Below are 13,837 nucleotides of genomic sequence, written 5' to 3' on the forward strand. Positions count from 1 at the left end.
TGTGGGCGTCTTAATGAGAACAACACCCAGTTGTCTATCAAGACTAGATTTATATACACAGGGAAGAGGGGTCATATCTCAGGAACAGAGAGGCTCAGGAACAAAAGAAAAACAACGCCGGGTTCAGGAGAACAGTGGCATTGACACCAGCTAAACATAATTACATATTTATGAGAAGGGACGGGTCACTTTAAAAGGAAAGTATTGCTCATTTTAAAGTATAGTGAGCTCCACCTAGTGGTCAGAATACTGTAAAACTGGAAATACATTACTAGTGAGGAGCTGCTTAATGGGCTCTTTCTTTGTAAAATCATTTATTACCTTAGGGCCACTGAAGATCGAATTAATTTTATATGTACCAAGCAGAATGCACATTACCAAGACTGAAGAGCTTACGCTCTATATATTATGCAAAATAAACAATAAGAGTGGTTGAGGGATACATGAGTTGTGTCTTTTATGTAAGGCTTGCAGAAGAAAGTGTCATTGTTAGTGGCGGTGTTAGTATTCCACTCATAGTGTGCACTGCCTGGCTACTGGCGTGTTCCTTTCATGGTCTTTATGGTGATGAATGATGCCCTCAGCATGTTCTCGGCACTGTGACCCCGGGGGCTCTTCACACCCAGTTCTGCACTATTATTTGCCTTTATTGCATATGTATAAATTCATGTGACCTGTAATAATTTCCCCATCGTTGCTGACCCGCTGATATAATTTTTATTTCGAGTCTGGTGGTTTGTTATGGACGTATTAGATTTCTGGGTTGGGAAGTAACCAGAGCTTTTGCGCTATGACCTTCACGTATCTTGGTTTTTCGCTTGGACAATTAGGGTGTTTGCAATGGAGATGTGCCATGCTGTTGCTATGGGGCCTGTGGAGGAAAGAATTGGCGGCTTTCCCTCTAATTACCACCTCTTGATTCTAGTGGCATCATATAGCACCCTAGAGTAAAACTTAATGAGTGGGATGGGGGGACTAAAGGAACTTGAATACATCACCTCAGGGCCGGCTCCAAGTTTTTGTGGGCCCCTGGCGAAAGTGTCTCAATGGGCCCCTTTAACACGTACCACAATTCATGATGCACAGATACGGCAAAGAAATATAGGTATAATACAATGCCAAAGATATCACTTACTTCTTACATTACATGAGTGATATCTATTGTAAATTCTACAATGGCTCAGAAACCAGCAAATCCTCGCAGAGCACAATGCGTGCCCTAGTGGGGATTCAAAAGTTTTCATTTAAGACCGGACAGTATAGAACGCCATACAGTATTCTGGGCATCACATAGTCTTCCATACAGTTTATTGGGTATCACATATTGCTTCATACAGAATAATGAGCCTCATCTAATGCTTCATACAGAATGAGCCCCAAATATTGCCTCATACAGAATAATGAGCCCATATATTGCTCCATACAGAATAATGAGCCCCAAATATTGCTTCATACAGAATAATGGGCCTCATATAATGCTCACATACAATATAATGAGCCCCAAATATTGCTTGATACAGAATAATGGGCCCCATATAATGCTTCATACAGGATAATGGGCCCCATATAATGCTCCATACTGGATAATGGGCCCCATATAATTCTCCAAACAGGATAATGGGCTCCATATAATGCTCCGTACTGGATAATGGGCCCCATATAATGCGCCATAGAGAATAATGGGCTCATCTCTCCCACTGGGCTCATCCCCCCCCTCACTCTCATCTCTCCCACTGGGCTCATTTCCCCCCCAGCTCATTATCATCTCCCCCTGGGCTCATTCCCCCACCCAGCTCTCCCCCGCTGGGCTCATTTCCCCCCTCACTCTCTTCTCCGCCGCTGGGCTCATTTCCTCCCCCGCTCACTCTCATCTCCCCCGGGGGCTGGGCTCATTCTACCCCTCCCCCACTCACAATCTCCCCCCAGCCCACCACCGCTCTCATTCTCATCGCCGTTCACTTGAGTCCAGGCGCCGGTAACTTTTTCCTGTCAGAGCGCGCGGTCACGTGGTACCGCTTATTAAGGTCATGAATATGGGCGCCACGCCTATGGGAGAGGAGTGGCGTCCATATTCATGACTTTAATGAGTGGTAACATGTGGACCGCGCGCTCACAGGAAAAAAAACATAGTGGTCAGTATGATGTTTTACGGAGGGCGGAGAGCGGGGGGACCGACCCTAGACTTATAAATAAAAAAAAACTTGTTCAGGTGCCGAGTGAGCCCCCCCCCCCCGTCTCGCCAGGGCCCCGGCACTTGCCCGGGTACGCTGGGTGCTGACGCCGGCCCTGCATCACCTAATCATCAATGAAAACTCATAGACGTCTTCTACCACCCCCACTGTGTAATAAGACCAGGATGAACAGCCACATCCTATCCACTCACACATATACATAGACTGACTTGGAATAAAATCAAACACCATAATCAGAGTAGAAAAATAAGAATGTCATAACTTTGATTCCATCATTTTTTTAAAGATTTTTGTTTTCGGCAAATTCCAACATCAAAAGATGAGTGTGTTGATCTTGTGGGATGCATTGACTTGCCCACTTATGTCCTGTAGTTGTTACTCGTCACAGTATTTGCACCACACTATTTACCAAGTCACTGCCTCCCACAAGATCAACATACTGATTTGCTGCGGCTGGAATGAAGCCCTAAAAGGGACGAGAACAAAACACTATCAAAAAATGATAGTCCATGTTAGGCGATCTCATTCTTTTTCACTGGGCATGGGGTGGCCTGTCTGGCCATATATGTTAGTAGATAACATTCAGATGAAAGAGTGTGCGGCACACTCTTTAGATTAATGCAACCCAAGTGTGCCATGGCTCTAGAAGTCTTGTCCTGTAATCGCAAAGCAAGAGCGCTGAAGCCATGGCACACTTGGATTACATTATTCTAAGGATTGTGCTGAACACAACCTTAACCGGATCTCATCCATTCACATATATGGCTAGTCAGGCTTGGTGAAGAAGAATGAGATCGCCTAACATGGACTATTGTTTTTTTGTTCTCACTCCTTTTAGGCCTTCATTCCTACAGCAGGAGGTGAGTGAATTGATCTTGCGGGAGGTAGTGGCTTGGTAGCTTATGTGGTGACTTGCCCACTAATGTGGTGTGATTACTATGAAGAGTAACTGTTACAAGACCAGACTGAAAGAGCCTTGGCTCATTTAGGTTGTGTTAATCTAATGATAGTGCCGCACACAATCTGATCCAGATCTCATCCACTCACATTTATGGCTAGTCAGGATTCTATATGATCTCATACCACACCCATTTTCTGATTAGCTTTTTGTTCTCCTTCCTTTTAGACCTTCATTCCAACTGCAGGGAGATGATTGTGTTGATCTTGTGGGATTTAGTGACTTGTTAGCTCATTTTGTGTGATTAGTGTTGGCCCAGCTGCAATATGTCTTGATTCTTGGTGAGATGAGTGGAGGTGGACATTATAGATAACTAGTTAAAGATGCAAGATTCCAGCAGTCCAAAGTCTTTTTGGATATTAATGTATTGCATTTATCGGTGTTGGCACATTATGTAGACTGTGTCCACTTTGATTTGGACTGTTTAAGGAAAGTTTGGACTAAGAGTGGTCCCTGCCTTCCCTACCATTAAAGGATAAGACTTGGTGTCACACATACTTTCAAAAGCGTGGAGCCACAGAGTCACATTTTAAAAAACATGTTAGTCTCTGTGGCATGATCAGCGCTCATCATTGTCAGGCATACCCAACTAGGGATTGTTGTAGGTGACTAGCTATAATGTTTGCTCCAATGGCCATGGTCTGTTGGGCATTGTCCTAATGCCCATATGGTCAGTCTGACCCTGGCTAAATATGATGGCATTGAATAATTAATAGTAATAATAGTAATTATTGTTGTGATAAATGAAAACTTCTGATGAAACTGAAAATTGCAGCCTATGACTTTGATATTTTCCTCATCAGCAATTCTTCTTTTCCAATCAGTGGGACAGGAGAAAGCGGATCAGATCCAAGCCTCGATGGAGAATCGTTCCTGCGTCCTAATCCGCCGAGACTTGGTGGCACTTCCTGCCAGCTTAATAAGTCAGATTGGATACCGTTGCCACCCTAAGCTCTACTCGGAGGGAGACCCCGGAGAAAAGTTGGAACTAGTTGCAGGTAACACTCCTCTGCTACTCACGCAATCCGCAACGAATGGAGACTGACTCGTCTCAATATTGATCTGAACGGAAATGACCGTTCTCACTGATGCTCTTCTGTGTTTGGGGCTTTTTTTCTCTTATTTTCGTGCTGTATTAGATTATTAAGTTTAAAAAAAAAAAGATTTCATTTCCTGACAAAACCTGGACAGAGTGAAGAGGGGTTTGGGTGGGTCTCCAGTGTGGGCTGGAGGGTAGGCAACTGGACATTGGTTAAAAGGGTGATAACTATATGATAGAGGGTCTGCCTAACTTTCCACCTAGAAGGCCCTACATAAAAAGCTACCTGAAGCTGCTAGTAACATTTTATTTCTTTGATGGCTTTTGATTCTTAACTAGTAGCTTCCTAATTTGGTGACATCACTGTGATAATATTATGACTTACAAATAATCCATATTTTACCAATTTCTTCAGGGAATTAAGTCGTTTTCTATAATTAATTTGAAGTTTAATTAGATAAGGTGGCCATAGAAATTGAGGGTTATACCTAGCATTTAAAGTATTCACCTATAGACATCTCCATAATTCTCCTTGGGCTTCAAACATATATGACCCCCGAATGATTCTGATGGTACCACACAGAGCCCTTTTCTCCCACTAGTTGGAATGCCAATTGCATCGGAGACAAAAATACACTCATGCCAGTTGGACTAATTTCTCTCTTGGAAGATCATGTACAATATCTCCATAATCTTAGTCGGTGCCTCTTCATGTGCAACCTTCCATTATTGGAATTCTTGATGGATAAGGCCATGTTTTGATATTTAAGAGTCATTCCAGACCTTGTACAAAACAACCAAGAAGAGTGGGTTTTCCAAGGACCTTGGAAAAATGCTTATCAGTGACCACTCAGATTTTATTAATCGATGGCAACTAACAAAACGTTTAGAGGCTTACTGGCCATGGCATGGGTTTGTAGTCCTACTTGGATAAATTGTGGAAGTCCATTGAGTGGCCACGCGTTTCAGCACCAAATTGTCTCTTCAGACAGACAAATATTTTAGCTAGCAATTAGCCTTCCACTAGAGCGCAAATCCATCTTCGGTGGATGGAGGATGTCGGTGGGGTTGGACAGAGTAAACCAGAACCTAGAGCAGATGCCTCAGGCGACCTGACAGTCCCTCGTAGAGTCAGCGACATGAATATACATAAGATCTGAAGTGTATTGTGTCTGTGCCAGATGCCATCTATGCCGGGTACAGCTTGTACCAGGTATCTGCAAGTAGAGAGGACTTGTTCCTAACAGAGACCATGGGTGGTCTTGGCAGACGCCTCTGCATGCAGACATTATCTGGGGACGCTCCGCATCCAGACTTTAGGTTTATCCTTTCTAAGTGGCCTCTCCTAAACCGTCACATCCTCTAAACAAGCCTGCCATCCAAAGTGCTGTGTACATTTCCAACAAAATCAATTTCCCCACACAGCACAATGGCGCGGGCACTGTAAATGGTTGTTAGCATACAGAATACCAACACTCGTTATGCCGCTAGAATATTCATTTTGTTGCAGTTTACATTTTATGTGCCGCTATTAAATGTGACACGGGTTATTTTCACAGTGAGGCACAACTGTAAATCGTGTCTCGGCACACCTGTGGATGGCGACAATTTGCATTTTTCAATCTGCGGAAGGCAGATTAATATCTCCGGCTCATAATACATGTAGCGCCTGTTTTATTTCCTCTCCCCTGCATTAATATCACCATTGGCAGGTGTTAGGGGCTTTATAACCCCCCTTCCCCTTCCTCACTTTTCTCGAAGATGCCAACTTTTTTTTTGCTTTCCGAACCCGTCGCATTAATCTCTAAAGTGCCTTTCTGGGATGCCTTTATTCCCTTAAAGGGGTGGTGCAAAGTTAAGAAGAAAAGTATTTTTTCTCCCAAAGTCCATGATTTATGTCTACTATTGCAGCACTGCTCCTTTAAAGGGGTCCTGTCACCCCATTTTTGGCCTATAAGATGCAGCCACCGCATCAGAGTCTTATCTACAGCATTCTGTAATGCTGTAGATAAGCCCCCCGATGTAACCTGAAAGATAAGAAAAACGAGATTATACTCACCCAGAGACGGTCCGGGCCGATGGGTGTCGCGGTCTGGTCCGGCGCCTCCCATCTTCTAGAGATGACATCCTCCTCCTTGCTTCATGCTGCGTTCCTGCGCAGGCGTACTTTATCTGCCCTGTTGAGGGCAGAGTAAAGTGCGCAGGAGCGCCGGACCTCTCTGACCTTTCCCAGTGCCTGCGCACTGCAGTACTTTACTCTGCCCTCAACAGGGTAGATAAAGTACGCCTGCGCAGGAGCCGCAGCAGAAGTAAGAAGGAGGACATCATTGCTAGAAGATGAGTGGCACCGGATCGCAACACCCACCGCCCCCCCGCGTGAGTATAATATAACGTGTTTTCTTCTCTTTCAGGTTACTTCGGGGGCTTATCTACAGCATTACAGAGTGGTGTAGATAAGCCCCTGATGGTGATGGCAGCAGCTCATAGGGCTAAAAATGGGTGACAGATTCCCTTTAAAAGGAAGGAAGTGGAGCTGCAATACCGTGCACAAACTCCAACAGGTGTGATGCTATTGGACCCCATTAATTTGTTGTTCCTTACTGGAGAGAAGGTAATGATTTTTAGTGGTCCAAAAAAGAATCCCTGCCCACTCTGCATGCCTCTGTGGCTTTACATAGGACTGCAGAAAACCCTCGAGGAGACAAAAAAGGGGTGCAAGTATTATAAGATGCCAAAAGAATAAAACGGTACAGACTATTTTAGGCCCCCACTGATCTGGCACCGATGACCCACAAGCACTGGTGGCTCACCATTTGCACTGCATTGGTTTGGGATTGAAGAGATAAGTACTCTTGTTGGTGTAGCTAGTTTAAAGCAGCTGTAATTACCATTCATGGAGTGCTTTTTTGATCACCTAGTCACCCTAGGCTTCACAGAAATGCACAGCCTGTGCTTTCCTCTCCCGTTTTTGTATATTTAATTGTATATAGTTAAGTTGAGCAAAAAGATTTAGGACTTTAGTGGCGATCAGACCAGGGCCCTGCCAATCTCCCGTCTACCTGCCGACATCCCCGCTGCCTCTTCCGATTAGTAGGTCAGGTGTCACATCATGTGTTACGCTGCAACTGTGTCATCAGGTTGAATCTACTAATTGTACTCATTGGAATAGGTGCTGGGGATGACGGCAGGAATAAGGAGGTTTGCAGGACTCTAGTCCAACGGCCACGGACTGCTGATCTGGTCACTGAACTAGGGTACTGCAACTCTTTCACTTAACTCTTAAGGGCCAGTCACACTAAGAGATATCGCTAGCAATATCGCTATAACTAGTGACGTTATAGCGATATTGCTAGCGATATCTCTGTGTGTGATACTTACCTCCGACCGACTCCCCCGCTGGTTATCGCTGATCGCGCGAGATCGTCCAGGACTGTTTCTCGTCGTCAGCTTCCTGCGGCACTTCCTGCTGTGAAGACGAGCGACGCGTGGATGCGGGCGGGAGGACGCAGGATCGCCTGGTCTGACAGGTAAGTAGCGACCCCCATCCCCAGCGATGTCGCTAGTGAGATCTGCCTGTGTGGCAGCTCACTAGCGACCACTTAGCGATGCACCAGCGATCCTGACCGCGTCATATCGCTGGTCGGGATCGCTGGTACATCTCTAAGTGTGACAGTACCTTAACACACACTGTACACATACACTCAAACTATACACACCGCATACACATACATATCTATGTGGTGTATATGTATACAGTATGTATAGTAAGTGTATACATATATAAACTGTATGATTGTGTGTATGTATATAATATAGTGGTACGGTGTGTTTGTGTGCCGTATATGTGTATGTTTTTATATGTGTACAGTGTATGTTTTTACATGTGTACAGTGTGTGTATATGTGCACAGTGTGTATGTATGTTTGTATATGTGTACTCTGTGTGATTGTTTATGTATACAGTGTAGCGGTATAGTGTTATGTGATCAGTGTCTGTGTGCAGTTTGTGTATAGTGTGTATGTTTTTGTGTACAGTGTATGTGTACACTCTATGATTGTTTATGTATACAGTGTAGCGGTATAGTGTGTATGTGTGGCGCCCCTGAGGGTTCAGTCGCCACAGAGGTACTGCACCTCCTCCTGAGGTGTGGTACCCCACCATCCAGGTAAGGTGGAGACACCTGACCACACTCCAACACCTGCATCCCACACAACACAGTAGTGTAGCAAAGCACCTTTGGTGGCTCCCTGCTTGGAACACGAAGCGTGCTGGGAGGCGGGTGGAGTTTAGTTTGCACCAAAAGAGTGGGAAGAGTTTAGGATTTAGTCAGTCTGACAGAGTCAGAGGAGGAGAGAAGATCCCCTGAGTGGGATGGAGGGAAGGAAGTGCTGCAGCCGATCTCAGTGACCTGGGTCCGCTGGCACAGGAAAGGGACATTGATAGAAAGCCTGACTCTCTCCATAAGAAGGAAAGGATTTGTACGGAACGTGAGGAGAAGAAGGGAAATAAGGACTAGGGTTAGAGGAGAACCCTTCCCAAGTTCACAGCGCAAGGCCGGAGTCCGGTCCCCGAGGTTGTATGGATACTAATGGTCCTGCAGCAGACACCGGAAAAATAGAAGTTGTCACCACTTTATTCCCACACCAGACTTGGGGGCACAACAGCATCGTGAGTGAGCCGGGACTAGTTAGTAAGGAGTCCCCGATGCAGGCTACAGCTGTCTGCCGTACAAGTAGAGTTCATAGGAACATCTGACAGGAGGAACTCCAGTGTAACTCAGTACTGTGAGTACTTTAGGCGCTAAGAGGGAGACGTTCAGAAAAGGCACATGTTGGCAAGGAAGACTTCATCTTGCCTGGAAGTTGGCTGAGCTCCTGACCCGGAGGACACGGGCCCTTGTACCGCAACAGACTGTGAGTAAAGCTTTGGAATTACATGCCCTGGTGTCCTCCACTTATTCCTGCGTCAACCTACTCTGCACTGCTATGTCCCCCCGCGCCTGACACTGCACCATCTACGTGTCACTTCACCTACACTGCCCTGGGACTACAGCCCTGCCTGTGGAGGGCTATAACATCCTTGCATCTGTCCCAGAGGATCTGTCTGCAGCGTCGGCTTAACATCTTCATTGCCGAACACCAATCAACATAAGCACACCGAACATTCCCCTTTGTTACAATGGGCGCCCAGGGCCACGGGCCGGGTCCCAGCTACCGTGACATCTCCCATTGAAGCTCATCGGGCCAAGTACCGAGTACCCCGCCAGCCCTGGGAGGGCGACCCATATGTGTTCAATGTATGTGTATAGTGTGTATGTTTTTATGTGTGCACTGTATGACTGTGTGTATACAGTGTATTTTGTTGTATAGTGTGTATCTTTTTATTTTTATATAACAGCGCTTTACACAGTTTGCAACTTTGCACACACTATCATCGCTGACCCCGATGGGGCTCACAATCTAAATTCCCTAACAGTATGTCTTTGGAATGTGGGAGGAAACCCACGCAAACACGGGGAGAACATATAAACTCCTTGCAGATGTTGTCCTTGGTGGGATTCAAACCCAGGACTCCAGCGCTGCAAGGCTGCAGTGCTAACCACTGAGCCACCGTGCTGCCCGTAGTATGGTTTTATGTGTACAGTGTGTCCATATTTATAGATTTATAGATAAGTATTCTGTGTAATATTTTGTATGCGTCTGATTCTAGGATGTAGTGAGTTGTATAGGGGTCCGGCTGGCATGGTAGATAAGTAAACCCACTGCCCGCTATATACATGTGATGCCGGGGTCCTTGGCTCGGCAGTCCATGTTGGTCAGGTGACTCTACGTAGGCCTCAAGTTCCACATATAAAAGGGTAATAACTGTGTTTTGTCCGTGCCACCTTCCCGTGCTCAGGAATGCCGATCAGGCATCTGTGTTGCCCGCCTATAGCGCAGGGTGAAGCTGCCTGTGTCGGCTGCGGCCCCCTCCCGATCTGGCACTGTGCATATTGACTTGACTAGAGGGGCTGGAGTTCCGCTCCTCTGCAGTCAGCAGTATATAATTAGAATCAATACCCGCAGATCTCCGAGCTGCCGGTCTGCGTGTGGGAGTTCATTCAAGGTAAAGAAGACTAGAGCCGAGGATGGGAGGAGGCGGAGAGCGCTCGCCGGAGCTCCTCGCTGGCTTTCTGATTCCATCGATTTATCGGGGGGCTGTGATTTATAAAAAGGTTTAACATCGGCCTCTTCATTGCAGAGAAGCATCCCTGTTTTTTTTTTCTACGTTTTTTTTTTCTTTCCCTTAATGGAGTGAGAAATTATCATTTTCATCCTTAGTTTCACATGATGATGGGGTTAACCAGTTCAGTTCCAGATAGAGATGCCCTGAGCGGCGTGTAATGGATGGATGTCTATGGAGGCGAGATCTGAGTTAGAAGAGCCTTGGAGGGGGTGATCCTGGATTAGATTTTTTTTTTTTTTTTTTTGCGTGAATGCTGCAATACCGGGCATAACCACAAACAGAAGTGGTGCTGTTTACATAACAAAAATTGTTTTCTAAACCATACAACCCCTTTTATTAATCTTGGATACCTTTTATTGACCATCAGATTCAGGACGCAATATATTACCATCCTTTTATCTTGTATCCTCAGCTGTCTCGAGTGGCATCACCAGATCTGTTTATCCTGAGCTTCTTATTTATTTGCAAAACATTTACCAGGTTATAAGGGTTGCAAATTGCTGCTGATCAATGGGTGGGCTAGGTCCTAAGACCCCAAAATACCACTCGGAAGCATGCAGCCGCTGCAAGAATTGCATGCACAGAATCAGACTTGCTGTTAACCCCATCTGTGCTTGCAGACAGATCATGCAGGAGCAGTGTTTTGATAAATCAGTGGGGGTCCCAGGAACCTAACCACCACAGATCAGCAGCACTGTAACACATGGCTCCCCTTTAAATCAGTTGTCCTCCCAAAATAGCACCACCCCTGACTTTAGGTTGGGTATAGTATTGCAGGTCAGCCTCCTTCATATTAATGGGGTGGAGCTGCTATCATGGACTGTTTATTCTAACCCTGGCCCAGAATTACAGGACTATCCTAATTACTGTATGCTTGCACAGACAACCTGCACTAAGTTGTCGCCATTTATGTTATTGATATTGTGAAGAAGCCTCACACAAGAGGACAACTCATAATATTTCCTTTTATAGTCAGGGGAAATAATCTTTAACAAATCATATGTTCCCATAGGGTCTGGAGTTTATATCACCCGCGGACAACTCATGAACTGTCACCTTTGCGCAGGCGTGAAACATAAGGTCCTATTAAGACGACTCCTCGCAACATTTTTTGACCGGTAGGTTCTCAAAAACTGGATTCTTCCACAATTCTTTCTATTATAACATTATAACATCATAAATAGAGAGAGAGAGAGAGAAAAATTGCAACAGCACCAAAAGATTACCTCAAATAATGTGCAAAGCTTTCCCAACCAATAGTCCAATCAATGGTTACCAACAATAGAATAAAAAAAGGGAAACAGCACAAAAAAATGGAAAAAAAAAGTGGACTTTATTGTCCTATGGCTTGTCCTCCATCACGGTTTTTTAATGTACTGTCTTTTGCTCATTTCAGGAACACCCTGGCTAATAGCTGTGGGACAGGAATACGCTCATCAACCAGCGACCCAAGCAGAAAACCTCTGGACAGCAGGGTTCTGAATGCTGTTAAGTGTAAGAATCATTGTTATGTTGTGTGTCTAGAGGTAGAAAAGGAGAGGGCAAATCTCCTGCACTCATTGTAATAAACCAGCAGACCTCCAGAGAAACTTGCCACATTACACAGATTTCTTATGGTGGCCAGTTAAAATTTCATTAGTTCCCATCATTTTCTTTTATTATTATAAAAATTGACAGCAGCAGGTGAAGAGTGTGTTTATCTTGTCGGAGAAAGTAACCCATCACTCCTGTGATTACAAGCATGAACAGAACTAGTTTTATGATGTGATGAAAGATAAAAAATCTAGTAAATTGTCAGATTATAACAATGATGACAACAGCTGATGATGTGTGAACTGACTTTGTCAGCACAGTGACCTAATCATAGCCTATTGTTTGATTGAATTAACCACCCAACACAGATTTCTAGATTTGTGAAGAAGAATGTCAGCAGCTTAAAGGCCCCGTCTCACTAAGCGATCTTGGTAGCGAGATCGCTGCTGAGTCACAACTTTTGTGACGTAACAGCGATCTCACCAGCGAGATCGCTATGTGTGACAGTGATCAGCGAGCAGCCCCCCTGCCGGTATCGCTGATCGCTGGAAGAAACCTCTGGACATTTCTTTGGTCACTGGTCTCCCGCTGGCCAGCACACATCGCTGTGTGTGACAGGCGGGAGACCAGCGATCAGGTGTAAAAAATAATAAAAAGAATAAAAAATATAGTTATTCTCACCTTCCGATGTCCCGCGCAGTCTTCCGGCCTCTCTCCACGCTCCGGTCCCAGTGATCCTTTGCACGAATGACCGCGAGACTTTGTTATCCCTCGAGACCGTGACATCTCGCAGTCATTCGTGCAAAGGATCACTGGGACCGGAGCGTGGAGAGAGGCAGGATGGCTGAACGGGACGTCGGAAGGTGAGAATAACTATGTTTTTTATTTTGATTCTATTTTTTACAGGGATGGCCAGCGATGCCGGGCGCTCGGCATCGCTGTGCTGATCGCTGGTGAAGCTGTCTGTGTGACAGCTCAGCAGAGATCACATAGCGACTTACTAGCGATCCTGACACCTTGATATTGGTGTCGGGATCGCTGGTAAGTCGCTTAGTGTGACGGGGCCTTAAGAGTGTGTTTATCTTGCAGGAGAAAGTAACCCATCACTTCTGTGATTAGTCCTGTCTTTGCTAATAATCACAGGAGTCACAGTTCATTTTCACCCACAAGATAAACACGCTATTATCCTGCTGCCATCCTTTGTCACAATAATTAAAAAAAAACAATGATGGGAACTAATACAATTTAAATTGGCCACATTTAGAAATCTGTGTCATGTGGTTCATTCAATCAATGCTAATTAACATTAGGTCACTGCCGCTGATCAAGTCAACTCACAAATCTGCTGTTGTAATCTTACCTTTTACTGGATTTTGTATCTTTCCTTTCTTCATGAAACTATTAGCAATGACAGGACTAGTTTCATGAATTAAGGAAAGACAAGAATCCAGTAAATGGTCAGATTACAACAATGATAACAACAGCAGATGTGTGAGCTGACTTTGTCAGTGACAGTGACCTAATGTTACCTAGCATTGATTTGAATTAACCACATGACACAGATTTTTAATGGTTGCTAATTAAAATTTAATTAGTTACTATTTTTTATGATTATTGTGAAGAATTATGACTGCCGCTTAAGAGTGTGTTTACCTTGTGAGAGAAAGGGGCTTGTGTATCAGCCTGTGATTACTAACAAGGTCACAACTAGTTTCATGCAGTGGGGAAAGACAGAAATTCCAGTAAATGGTTAGATTGCAGCAATGAAGTCAACAACAGAAGATGTTTGAGCTGAGTGTGGCAGCGGCAGTGACCTAAATAATCTCACAATTAATTTGGCAAAAATGCCTGTCTTAAAGTCGATCAATATTTAACAATATACATGTCAGA

The 13,837-nt window shown here is 44.8% G+C and overlaps 1 protein-coding gene across 7 annotated transcripts in view; it reads left to right on the top strand.

Moving 5' to 3' along the window:
- Positions 1-13,837, top strand: part of NACC2 (NACC family member 2) — a 232,831-nt gene that overhangs the window by 208,418 nt on the left and 10,576 nt on the right. For all 7 annotated transcript variants that reach the window (XM_073541051.1, XM_073541052.1, XM_073541050.1 and 4 more), the window contains 3 exons: positions 3,975-4,148; positions 11,427-11,532; positions 11,811-11,908. In XM_073541051.1, coding sequence (XP_073397152.1) covers positions 3,975-4,148; positions 11,427-11,532; positions 11,811-11,908 — 378 coding nt within the window. The remainder of the gene's footprint in view (positions 1-3,974; positions 4,149-11,426; positions 11,533-11,810; positions 11,909-13,837) is intronic.

Source organism: Dendrobates tinctorius, unplaced genomic scaffold (genome assembly GCF_039654945.1).
Source record: "Dendrobates tinctorius isolate UK_male_01 unplaced genomic scaffold, ASM3965494v1 ptg000120l, whole genome shotgun sequence".
NCBI lineage: Eukaryota > Metazoa > Chordata > Amphibia > Anura > Dendrobatidae > Dendrobates > Dendrobates tinctorius.